The sequence below is a fragment of the Rattus norvegicus genome, chromosome 8 (assembly GCF_036323735.1).
Source record: "Rattus norvegicus strain BN/NHsdMcwi chromosome 8, GRCr8, whole genome shotgun sequence".
NCBI lineage: Eukaryota > Metazoa > Chordata > Mammalia > Rodentia > Muridae > Rattus > Rattus norvegicus.
The window spans coordinates 58,814,597-58,827,655 of record NC_086026.1 but is presented as its reverse complement, the minus strand read 5'-3'; the positions used below and the strand labels follow the sequence as shown (position 1 = coordinate 58,827,655).

The window sequence follows — 13,059 nt, the reverse complement described above, 5'->3', positions numbered from 1 at the left end:
GAGTTCTGCTCCCTCACCGTCACACATGTGCACACTCTGGAATATGCCATAGCTGGTGTTCCTAATGCCTCATTAGGAAATATGCCCCTGATAATAATGGGGAACCATCCTGTGGGGAAAGGATGGGCAAATGGGTTTCAAGGTGTTCGGTAGATGGCGTGCCTGGGATTCGGAATAGGACAGAAGCAGGAATGAACTGAGCTAGGTGTAGGCTGTGGCATTTAACAAGCTACTTTCAGTGGCAAGGAGCTCTAACTGCCACCATGATTTGCATCTGACCAGGGGACTATGGCTGCTGAGTACATTTGCTCCAGCTCTGGTGTCATTACAGCAGTTTCAGTGATCTGAAGATACAGCCTTAGTGCCCACAGCACAGCTCGCAAATTGTGATATTTATTGAAAACATGATGGGCCCCGAAAGGAACACTACATTTCCATACCACACATCTGTACGGGGTTAGGCAGTGCAGGCTGGTGCCCCCATACAGGTAGCAAATCAAAGAAGGAGTAGTAGATTGGAGAGCAGTTAATCGGGACCCAGCCTGCCCTCTAGGTAGCTGAGTGCCCCCTCACAGGTCCCCAGAGAGAGCAGGCATTGCCGATGTTCTGTCTTCTCAGAGCGCGTTAGAGGTTGACTGAAGGAACAGGCATTTGAATATCTATCATTCATACCAGTTTGAACAGAGTTGCTACAGCTCGAAGTGGCTGGAATCTTAACTCTTGGATTACTCAGTTTCTCTTCACTTCAACTCGGAAATTGAACAGTCTCCACCCCTTTCATCCTGATCAGTTGGTTCAGGCCAGCTTAGGCCCTGGAGCTCAGGGCTCAGATAAACCAACCCCCTTTACTTACACATTCATTCCTAGCTTAATGTATGGGGTGCAGTGGGTTCATAGCAAATATTGTTTCCCTCCTCAAGGACATGAACCTAAAAAAAATACTATGTGCACAAGTAGCGGGTGAGTTCATTCAACTCTAAGAGATGCTATGTGTAGAATTAAACAGACAACAAGCAGAGCTGCAAAGTGCTTCATGATAGAGGTCTCTTTCCAGCTTTCCCAGCTTTGCCTCCCAGGAGCTCTTCCTAGGTAGCCATGGACTTCCCAGAAAGGCTTAATCTTCCCATTTTCTGTGCTCTGAAAATTATCTCTTCTTCCTTAGTGGCAGGAGATGCCAAAGATAAGGACATCTCCTGGTTCTCCCCCAACGGGGAGAAACTGAGCCCAAACCAGCAGCGGATCTCAGTGGTGTGGAACGATGATGACTCCTCTACCCTCACCATCTACAACGCCAACATTGATGATGCCGGCATTTACAAGTGCGTGGTCACCGCTGAAGACGGCACCCAGTCCGAGGCCACTGTCAATGTGAAGATCTTCCGTAAGAGCCCTCATATGTACCCTCCACTCCCACCTGTGTTAGGAAGATACATGGGTGGGTAGTAAAGGCAGAGAGAAGGCACTAGGAGGACTAGTAAGGGCCTGGTGATTCCTTCTCTGTCTGAGTTCCTAAGAGATCTGATATGTTCTCAAATGGTCGGTGATCAGCCCAGAACCAGTAAGGCTGGCTTCCACCAGTTGTCCCTACATACACACTGTCTTCCACTCTCCAGAAATGACACAGTTCCCAGAGGGATAGCATCAGTTCCCCCTGTGCCTTCTAAGTGACAATGACAGACACATGGTTCAGGTCTTTGCCTCTTATCCCACTACATTGCTAGTGATATAGCCAATGGTCTAGTGAGATGGAGTATTATATGTGAACACTTGATGCTGCTGGGGAGGGTAGCTCTCACGGCCAGGGAAGGCTGGCCTGGCAGTGACAGCTCACTGCCTTCTACTGTGCATCGTGTTGACTGAAGTCATGGTAAGTTAATGTTGATTATCATAGCATTTACTGCCTTGAGGTTGGCTCTCATTCTTCAGAACTTTTTCTGCTACAAGAAAGATGACGTGAGCTCAGAGTGGGAGACCAGAAATAATCAATGACCCTTACCGTCCTGTAGGCTAGGTGCAGTGCTCATTACTATGCTTGCCCATCGTCACTGCATGGGAGGAGCCCATTCCTTTCCATAGACCAGTCTCAATGCTAGCTGTTCTATCTCGGTCCATGACCCAGTGCTGAATGGGAGCTCCTCTTATACTGCTGAGTTATGTGTGGAAACCGCCCTAGGGTTGAGATCCCAGCATCAGAGTTCTATTGCAAAGGTATTATTTTTCCTCACTATGCTCCTCCCTCTGTCTTTCAGAGAAGCTCATGTTCAAGAATGCGCCAACCCCACAGGAGTTTAAGGAAGGGGAAGATGCTGTGATTGTCTGTGATGTGGTCAGCTCTCTGCCCCCAACCATCATCTGGAAACACAAAGGCCGAGATGTCATCCTGAAAAAAGATGGTAAGACCTGAGTTCCCATGAGCCCTTGGGTCCCCTTAGTTCCCACCCCTACACAGGCCCTGCAGCCTTCCATCTAAATGCAGACTCAGGGCCCCGGAACTCACATGCAATTTCTGGATCCTAAACAGATGTGTATCTGTAACTAGTATGTTCTAGCACCTGCTTGTCTCTCCAAAGCAAAAGACAGATGCACCATCCCCAGACTGACTCATCTGTATTTCAGGGCCAGGTTTGTCTTTGCTCATTTCAGCCTAAAAGCTAACACCATAACACCAGAGGAAGGATGAAAAGACGAGATAGCCAGGTTGTACCATGTGTCTGTAATTCCAGCATACAGAAGCTGAAACAGGGGAATAGTTGCATGTTTGGGGCTAACCTAGGCTTCATAGTGAGTTCCAGACCAGGTGGAGTACATTGTGAAACTCTGTCTCAAAAATAACAAAATGCAAATTGAGTAGAAGGCGGTAGCAGGAGGCTCAGCCCCTTGCCTTATTGGGGAGTTCCTGGACTTACCTTGAATGAACCTGCCTCTTGTCTCTTCCAGTCCGGTTCATAGTCCTATCCAACAACTACCTGCAGATCCGAGGCATCAAGAAAACAGATGAGGGCACTTACCGCTGTGAAGGCAGGATCCTGGCCCGGGGGGAGATCAACTTCAAGGACATTCAGGTCATTGTGAATGGTGAGGAGATCCTCCCTTCCTGTTCTCTCAATTACTACAACCAGGGTTTGATGGGGACCTTCTTTTCCACTTCCTTTGGGTATAGATCTGTTCTGTCTCATCTCAGGGGAATGCTTCCCCACTATCACAACCCCTGAGAGGGGGACATTTTCTTCTTACCTCACTTGTCTTTGGTGCCCCCCCTCAGTGTTGTATATATCAAATGCCCTGCGTTATCTAGCAGACCTAAAAACTCCCCATTCTGCTAATAAACCATCCTTCATCCCCAGTGTCCTTGATGTTACCATCATTAGGAAGTTAGTCCCCTTGGTTTGATAGGCAGAGAAAATACTGCAATCAATTCAGGTCTCAGAATAGTCAGCATCGTGGTCCGTGGGCTTATTAATCTTAATTTGCAGTGTCAAATAAACACACCCGTAGCATCGATCTGACATTTGCAAGATGCTTACAGGAAATTATAATGTCAGTGCTAGGAACATAAGTAAATCACATCTGAATCGTTTTGGTTATTGATAGGTGTTTTCTTGCCAAGCTTTCTCCCTCTCACTCCTTTGGTGGAAGCACCTTGGGCACCAAGTTGTTTTTGACAGTCGCACAGAATGTCACCCTGCTGAGCTGATATCCTTTGGAAGCATAGCAACCTGGCAACCAACAGGAACTGCACTTTATGTTTGCCAGTATGGAGAGCAGAGCTCCTTTGAACATCAAGTCCCACCAACCCTCCTAGCTGTATACATTGTGTACATTGTAATATATATTGATTGAGAAAATATATCCCAACAAAGAGCCGCTGTAAATCAAATACCACATGAACATGAGTTCAAGACGCAATATCGGGGCTGAACTCTTAAAAACAATAATGCACGTTTGTGGGCAAATTTTAGTTCGGTTTACATTAATTATTTAGAACACCATGTGAGTTTAGATGCCTTTTACTAACACTGTAGACCTCCAGGACTGTTAATGCTTAGGTGGTGATGCAGCCAACTGAGGACCCCCAAATGCCTCTTCTCGGGGCCATTGGGTTCTTTTAAGATTTGTACAACCATCCCTGACATCCTTCTTTCTTTCAGTACCACCCACTGTCCAGGCCAGACAGAGCATCGTGAATGCCACTGCCAACCTGGGCCAGTCTGTCACCCTGGTGTGTGATGCCGATGGCTTCCCAGAGCCCACCATGAGCTGGACAAAGTAAGAAACTGGCTTGTGCCTCGTCATGGGTGAGAAGAGAAAGCAATCCATAATCCTGCTGCCTGTGGGGTTTTCAGAGGCCTGAGTGTGGGCTCTGATTATTTTTTCATTTTCAGACCCGTGAGAGCAGACGCAGGTGTAGCTTTTGGTGCCAGTTCTGTGAAATCTTTCTGAGTTCTAGTGATAGCATTTGCACATGCTCAGAAGATCAGGGGAGAGGCATAAGAGGCATATAACAGGAGATGCTACTCAGAAGTCTTTCCCTTTTGTGTGGACTGAGCCTGTCCCCTTTGCACGTTCTGCATTCTGTGGGAACTGATCAGAAATGCTCCTCCTCACCCCACATTCAGAATCATCACCCTTTGCATTTCTGCACTGTGTAGGGATGGGGAACCCATAGAGAATGAGGAGGAAGATGACGAGAAGCACATCTTCAGTGACGACAGTTCGGAGCTGACCATCAGGAATGTGGACAAAAATGACGAAGCCGAATACGTCTGCATCGCTGAGAACAAGGCTGGCGAGCAGGATGCCTCCATCCACCTCAAGGTCTTCGGTAGGTACAGGATAGTGGATGTCAGGGCCACTGTTCAGCCACAGTTCCTCCCACTCGGCACATTCTATCCACCAAAAAGGCACACCCACAATACCATGGCATGCATGGTATTGTTTCATGGCATAATGAAACAACCATTAGCTGCCTTCTCTGACATCTAAACCCCCAGTCTGGGAAACCAGGGAGCCCAACTTCAACAACACACAATCTCTGAGCTGCCTCCTTGCTCCCCAGCTTGACTACCATAAGTCTTGTCTACTTGTGATAGCCAGAGTACCTCATGCCAATCCTCCTTTCAAGATCCCTTGCAACCAAAGTAAGCACCAGACTAATCCCATGACCCAGTGCTAGTACCCCAGCTCCTGCCTTGGACTCTAGGCCCAGCTTTCACTCCCTCTGCTCCTCAGAGAAGCCTTTCCAACCACACCAGCCTCCTTTCTGTCTCTGCCTCAGAAAGAGCTAATTCCCTATACCAGAGACATTGCCTTTGAGGCTCTTCTGCTTAAAGTATCCTTCCCTAAGACAGACCGACTCTGTGCAGCCTTCTTGTTATCTTTATGCAGACTTTAGCTCACACACATCTTCCCCATGAATCCTTCCCTCACCAGTCTGACATTGCCTCCCCTATCCCAGCCACCACCCTACTGACCGCCTCAGGACGCACCGTGTCTTCTCCATACGCCTGAAAGATCCTGAACTAATCCTCTTCACAAGTTCATTTGAAAGGTTATTTATCTTCAGTCCCCATCATCATACAATGTGTACTGGGGGCATAGCAGCTGTCTTAGGTACTGCTTTATCCTCTACATAGCTCCAGACTCACGATGCCTTAGTAAAGATCAGTGTCTGGCTGGTTGTCTCATCTTTTATTACCCTCCTCTTCTGGCCTGTGTGCCAGTGTCATAGAAAGTCACCAAAGACACTTTCATGTCTCCATCCACTTTGTCTTCAAATTTCCAGATGTTTCAGAATTGAAATGTGTTTGGGGCCTCCTTGTGCAAAAAGGGATTTGTTGCAAAGAGAGGTGTACCCTACTGGCTCTGAAAGGCCTTGGCTTATTTGTCTAAGAAGCACAGTTAAACTACTGCATTGTAGACCATGCTGGTTAGATAGAGGCTGCAGAGACCTCTCTGGTACCTGTTCCTCCCAGCTTGTTAAAATATATACCTAGGAGCCAGTGTTGGGACCTGCTTATTTCGTCGTGATGGGGAGGACTGTATGTAAACACGCTTTGAAAATATCGGGTGCTTAAATGCCAATAGCCCCGATAATCGCAGATGAGTCTCTTTTGTTCATTGATGACATTTGGGTCTACGAATAGGCTCTACATAAAAAGAACATGAAACTTCATGAAAACCGTGCATATGTGCATATGTGTGTGCACATGCTTATGTGTATATGTGTTCGTAGCTGCACATGGATGTGCATAAGGATGGAATCCAAAGGTCAACTTCAGGTGTCCTCAAGTGCCATACCCTTCTTTAGAAAGACAGGGGTCTCCTTAAGTTGTTGCTTGCTAATTCAGCTAGGCTATCTAGCAGCTAACTTCAGGGATCAGCCTGACTTCAGGCTGGGAATATAGGTATGGCCAACTATGTTTTATGTGGTTCTGAGGTTCAGACTAATATCTTCATATTTGCAAAGCAAATACCTTACTGAATGATCTGTCTTCCCAGCCCATTAAAAACCATTGTTGATGCTGTTTTCTCTATATTTCAGATTAATCTCCCCCACCCCTATCATTCTGTTTTCTAGATTATAGAGAAGGGCAGGTGCATCTGCTAATTTGTCCCTTCATTTAAGAAATATCCAAGTACCTTTGCAGCCAGATAAAATGGCTGGACAGAGAAGTAAGAGTTGGACTGTGAGAAGAATCAAGATAGCGATAAACATAGAAACATACAAAAGAGAATAATTAGTGTCAATCGGCAGTATCCATTTGAGTGAATGCTGTGAATCCAGTCATCGCCAAGTTTAAAATAAAATTTCCTGGAGTCTATTCCCGTCAGTAGATTTGCAGGCATGTGTAGATGTCCAATACTGACATTTTAAATGACAGCCCCCTATACTGACTCCATAGCAACAGCATGAGGATGCTTTATAGGAAAAGATTTCCTATCCTGTGTGGCATCAGTTAGTCATCAAACTGATGCACAGCTTGAAATATACAACGGTGGGACAAGTGCTTCAGGCAGTACTTGCCTTAGGCAGAGTTGGAAAAAAAAGATACTTGTGTTGCACGTGAACAACTGTGGACAGGACCTCTGCTTGTTTGGCTTACACCTATGCCTCCAGCACCAAGGACAGCAGAAGCAGTTGAGTAATTGAAGGAACAGCCATTAGTTCATTTGACTGAAGCATGACCCATGTCCTAGGGAGATGATCCTGGGATCAAGTTAGCCTCAGTCATCTCTGGAAAACGTTTAAAGCATTGCCCCATACAGTAATAATATCAGTACCCAGCATGGAGGGAGCATTTATTCTACTTTATGCCACAGAACCACAAACCATACTTTCCTAGCCTCATCATAGCCCTTTGAGGTAGCTCAGTTATTCTTCCTATTCCACAGATGTCACGGAGAGCACAGGTGCTTCTTAGAAGGAGCCATGATGTTGGCTTCTCTGTCCATACCCAGGGATAGCAGTGGTGGCTACATCTGTGTGTAGCCAGTTGGCCGCTGTGCTGAATCCGCGTGGCCTAGGGAATGGATGGGAATATGAGAGAGAGACCATGCTGCTCATGAGTTCTCTAGATGTTTCCCACTTGCAAGCCTTTTTTTACCTGAGAAATATTTAAACAGTCTTATTTGAAAACGATGGTTTTTGTGCACATGATTTTCCACTGATTGAAATCTGAAATCACATTTGCATACCAAAAGATGGGCATACTTGTTTATTTAATAAAGAATTAAATCTTGGCTGAATATCTGGTATGACTGGACACAGAATGTCTTCAGTGTTCTTCAGAGTTGCTTGGTGTTTTTTGTTTTATAATCGTCAAGGCTGAGAACACTACTTTGCATAAATACACAGTACAAAATGGCAGAAATTTGTTTAGGACCATTTCAGAAATTGTTGGAAATTCTGTCTCCATTTCCAAGCCAAAACTCATTGAATAATTTTTCTGCAAAACTCAATGTCAGCAACTCAAATAGCAATTTTTAAAATCAAGCATTCTAACACAATACTATCGAAAGACACACTAATTTGATACTTACATGCTGAGGGATGATGGGAGGAAAATATTTGAAGTTGCTGTTTTACATAATTAAGCCATTATGTTTCTGTAAGAGCAGAAAACTTTGCGTGTGTAGTAAAAACACTACAATTCATAACTTACAATAGTCTTGAATCTGAGCCGAGGCTTTGCAGCCAGTGTTTGTTGGCGTTGTGTGGTGGGACAGCATATACATGCCCAGTGTTCAGAACCAAGGCGGCAGTGACTTCACATGATGCATCATGGGTAAACGCTGCCAGAAGCAACTTAGATTCCTTACACGTTTGATTTAGAATTCATTTCTGGGTTGTTTTTTATGTCCAGGAACATTTTACTATCGCCAGGCTTTATGACCCCTGCTTTGCAATTGTGCAACTGCATAGGTTCATAATACAGTGGTTAATATGTGGAACAAAACATACCCAGCTCCAGCATGGCCAGAGGAGAAGCGCTCTTGATCCTCCTCCAGGCCCCTTTGGTGGCAATGATTGATTGAGGCAGGAAGGACAGGTAGCAAATGAAGGGTCATTTGGGGCCATGGGAGAAGGACCAGGATGGATAAGGCCCAGGAGAAGGAAAAGAGAAAATAGGATGAAGAACCAGGCAAGACAGTATTTGTCTCCCCAGTCTTCATCCTGAATGAACAAATACATCCCTGCATCCCTGCATCCCTGCATCCCTGCATCCCTACACCCCTCCCCATGTATCTCACACATGCACTACCATTTTCCCCCAATACTACTAGAGTGTTCTCTAGACAGTACAGTGGAGCAAGCAAAAGAGAAATGACTGGGCTCTTAGCGAGGTCAGCAAGAAAATCATGGACCTGTAGCAATTGCATCAGACCCAGAATCAGGGTCCTCCTCAATGCCACAAGGAGAGCTCGTCCAGCCTTCTTGAACTCCCGCTTCTCTCTTTTCTCTCTCCTTTCCACCTTCTAATCCACCTTCACCTCCTCTTCCTGTTGGTCTCTCCTCCATTGGTTGAGACAACTAGTATGAGGGTCAGAGAGCCTGGTACAAAGGGACCAGCTGGTTAGGAGATTTTCTTTGCTCTCTATCCCTTCCCTTAGGGAGTGGTTCCCTGGGCCATCCCTGAGGTAGATTGGGAAGGTTTGCTCAGCAATACCAAAGCTTAATGATGTTGAAGAGGAAAGAGATCTACACCTTGGGTAACAAAGAAGAGATCAGACCTCTGATGGCTTCAGAAAGGGTAGCGGTCAGTATGTAAAGAACATCACTGCAGCAGAAACTGTCGTGGTTAAAACCGAATGACACCTATGATAGGGACCTGCTCTGTCCTGTGGAGCCCTCCCTAGTTAGCAGCCTAGGGCTCCTTTCCTTAAGTGCTGTATTCTTCCTTGGCTGAGAGCTCCCATTGCTGTTCTTTGTGGGTCCTTCTGAAAACTTAGCCTTGCCTCTGCAAGATAATGTAAGTCTGTGCTAGTGATCCTGACATCTCATGGTGCCATGAGCAGAGGCAAATTCGGTGGAAGGCAGAAATCTTGTTTACCTGATCCCTGTAACTGAAGCAGTGCTTGTGACTGCTTCAAGAGACCACCAGCGGGCTAAAGGAGAAGGTCCAGGGACTCTCCTCAGGCAGGGCTCCCAGAAACTTGACACAGGAGTGGGCAGGGCTGTTGCAGAGTGGAAAACATCCTGGAATAACATTTGTCTGTGTACCAGCCAGGAGAAAACAGTTTGCTCATATCACTTGTACCATTCAGGTGATTTGATCTGGACACGGGGCCATTTGTCACTGATATCTATTATTGTTGAAGCTTCATGGAAGACTTCAAGACATGTGTCGTTAGAACATATTTTTTTAACTGACTTGCAGTGACTATGAATTCAGATATAAAGGAACTGTAGTGATTTCAAAAGCCACCTGTCATCCTGGCCTTGTGTCTCTCTTACTTCGCCTTTCTCTCTAGTAGTAAAATAAGTTATTTGTGCAGACTTATCTGTTCTCTCCTATGGAATGTTCAGCAATTTCTGAGTATAATTGTTTTAAATTAGGAAAATTCAATTTTGCCTAATGTTTTCACATTTCACTCAGCGTTGGAATGCATGTGCTCCTTGCATTACTCCAAACATTTGGAAAATGAACTGAGCTCAGCTTCTCCCCACCCTGCTGTCAGCCTACCCTGCAGCATGTGACAAAAGCTTCCGAAATGGCTTCTGCTTGAGGTTTTATCCACTCTAAAATTCCTCCTAGATTAACCTTCTTGGGCTTTGGTGACCATTCCGTGGCTCTGATAAAACTCTACCCTTGAGTTTCAGTGGCTTGTGGGTACATTCCCAGTGGCTGAAGTTTGTCCATAAAACATTCTCCATCTATTTATCTATCTATCTATCTATCTATCTATCTATCTATCTATCTATCTATCTATCTATCTATCTACCTATCTACCTACCTATCTATGTCTATCTACTTACCTACCTACCTACCTATCTATCTACCTATCTATCCCTCTATCTCTGTCTATCTACTTATCTACCTACCTATCTCTGTCTATCTACTTACCTACCTATATCTGTCTGTCTGTCTGTCTGCCTCCCTGCCTGCCTGCCTATCTATCTATCTATCTATCTATCTATCTATCATCTATCTATCCACCATCACTATCCCTCCTTCCCCCTCCCTCTCCATTTACCCTTTTGCTTTTCTTTGAGATGCTTTCTGGACTTAGAAGGACTTCATTCCATCCAGGTTTGCTGGGAACCTCATGCTCCAGCCCCAAGCCATTGCTATGTAAAGGCTTGAGCCAAGGTAGCCTTCTTCTGGAGCAGAACTCAAGCACTTATTGTCTGTATATCCCAGAGAATGTGTCGATGCTTGTCATTTCAGTGTTGCCAGAACCCTTGGCAGGTCTGTGTCTCCTACTATATTTACAGTTGCACCTTACATTTAGTAAATAAGAAAACTCTTTAAGTAGGTGCCTATTGTCCCTTAAATCCCTAAAGCTAGATAACCAGATAAGTCACCAAAATATTTCTTTTCTTTTTTCAGCAAAGCCCAAAATCACCTATGTAGAGAATCAGACAGCCATGGAACTAGAGGAGCAAGTCACTCTGACATGTGAAGCCTCCGGAGACCCCATTCCTTCCATCACCTGGAGAACGTCCACCCGAAACATCAGCAGTGAAGAAAAGGTACAACGTCGCCCAAGAGTCTCAGGGGTATGGGATGCAGACTTGAAGCACCTCAAGTCTACCCCATGCCCAGTTCCCTTTGGCACGTGGGAAAATGGGATGGGGGTCATTCATAGCCACTGCTGGTCCTGCAGTTTCCCTCCTCCAGCCTACCTGGTTGTGGTCTACTCAACACCCTCTTGCAATGGGATGGGCACTGTCCCCTGTATCGATAATCAGGGCCATATGGGTAGCGGCATGGTCAAGTTAGATGTTCTTGGAAGGGGGGCAATAGTGAATTTCTGACCCAGGCTTGTGGAGCTGTGAGGAACCAGGACAAGCAAGAATCTGGGGCACCAGGTGATATTTTCATCAGCTCAGGTACACCCAGAAAAGTATCTCTCAGAAACAACAGGGATCAGGATGAGTCTATTAATTCTCTTCCTCGCGTCTCATATACTCATGCTGTATGCACTCTGTGCACAAAAGCTTGGTTGCCTTTGTGTCTGCCTGTATTCTTGGTCACATTCGGACTCCATTTTGTTCTAAAGGCAAAAATAATTAGCAGTTTCTAGATGATGGTTCTTATCCCTGGGTTCTGTGATATATGCACCAAAGTTTAAGAACATGGTAGTAAATCCCTGGCAAGTTAAAATGACTGAGGACATTTAGCTTTAAGGTGCGTAGAGCCACTGGAAAGCCATCTTTACTGGTGGCAATATATAAATATGGAGGTGACCATACCATATCATGCACCATTTGCTATGGAGCAGGCTGAGAATCAAGAAGAAAGGGCTGCCTTGGAGAGCTGTGGAGATCTTGTTAGGATGAGCAACACAGTGGAACACACAGCCCTAAATTCAATCAGAAGCACTTCCTAAAGGAAAAATACATCATTTCTGTGACACCTCTTCAGTATCATGTTGCCTTTCCTGTAGAATAGGCTTCCTTTTAGCTGGCCAAAGCTTAGCTATCTACTCAGTAGTAATAGTCTCAGCCTGAAAAAATATGTATAATGGATCGCCTATTGAACCAGAATGTCAACCATGATAGATATGTACACTTCTGCCTAGCCAAAGGAAATCTCTAGAAACAAACTGAAATAAAGCCAAAAGGGATAGAATTAAGTAGCAGGGCTAAAGCTGGAATTTGCATTTGAGGAATTGACTTCTGTAACAGAAAACAAAGCAAAATCTAAAGGGACAGAAAGCATCGCTTCAAATATCCCATTCCTCTTTTTGCACATTTTATACCCAGAGTTGAATCCAATTTAACAAAAAGACTCAACTGAGGAACTGCTAAATATTTTTGAAACTTGCATATGCTGTTTGATCTGCAAAAGTCAGCTAAATTAAGAAGTGAGGTGTTTACTTTGATAATTTCTTTATCGACACTGATGAAATCACCAGCTAAGATTTTGGCTCCCTTTGTGTGTTGCGTGGATCCAATGTACATTTCAGGGCTTAATCCACAAGGCCACTGCTTGACCCATCTTTTTAGAATAGATTTCAAAGTAGATTTGTCCAAGTGACCCAGTGTGTATCCCTGACCTACAGTGAAGGACAAAAACATTTATTTCAGATGAACGACGTTTTTAAGTTCTGTGCCTTTTCTAGAAATAGCTCAATAGTTAAACTAGACAAGAAGGATTACAAAGATTTGTGCCTACTTGGGGTTCGCTTTAATAGGTTGGCACTTATGGCCTATATCTAAGATTTCATTTTTATAAAATGATAATAAATAGCTAGGAACTTATAAGTATTCATTTCCCTAAATATTGAGACCGGAGCTATAGAAAAAGAGCATTTCAAGCCCAATTGGGACTGGTTTTTTTTTCTTTTTAACAATTCAGTTTTTTTCTATCGATCATCTGTCTTGATCTGAGA

The 13,059-nt window shown here is 44.8% G+C and overlaps 1 protein-coding gene across 25 annotated transcripts in view; it reads left to right on the top strand.

The window, feature by feature from the left end:
- Ncam1 (neural cell adhesion molecule 1) overlaps positions 1-13,059 on the top strand; it is a 300,044-nt gene that overhangs the window by 234,476 nt on the left and 52,509 nt on the right. For all 25 annotated transcript variants that reach the window (NM_001395708.1, NM_031521.3, NM_001395707.1 and 22 more), the window contains 6 exon segments: positions 1,163-1,381; positions 2,250-2,393; positions 2,938-3,075; positions 4,149-4,266; positions 4,650-4,822; positions 11,052-11,194. In NM_001395708.1, coding sequence (NP_001382637.1) covers positions 1,163-1,381; positions 2,250-2,393; positions 2,938-3,075; positions 4,149-4,266; positions 4,650-4,822; positions 11,052-11,194 — 935 coding nt within the window.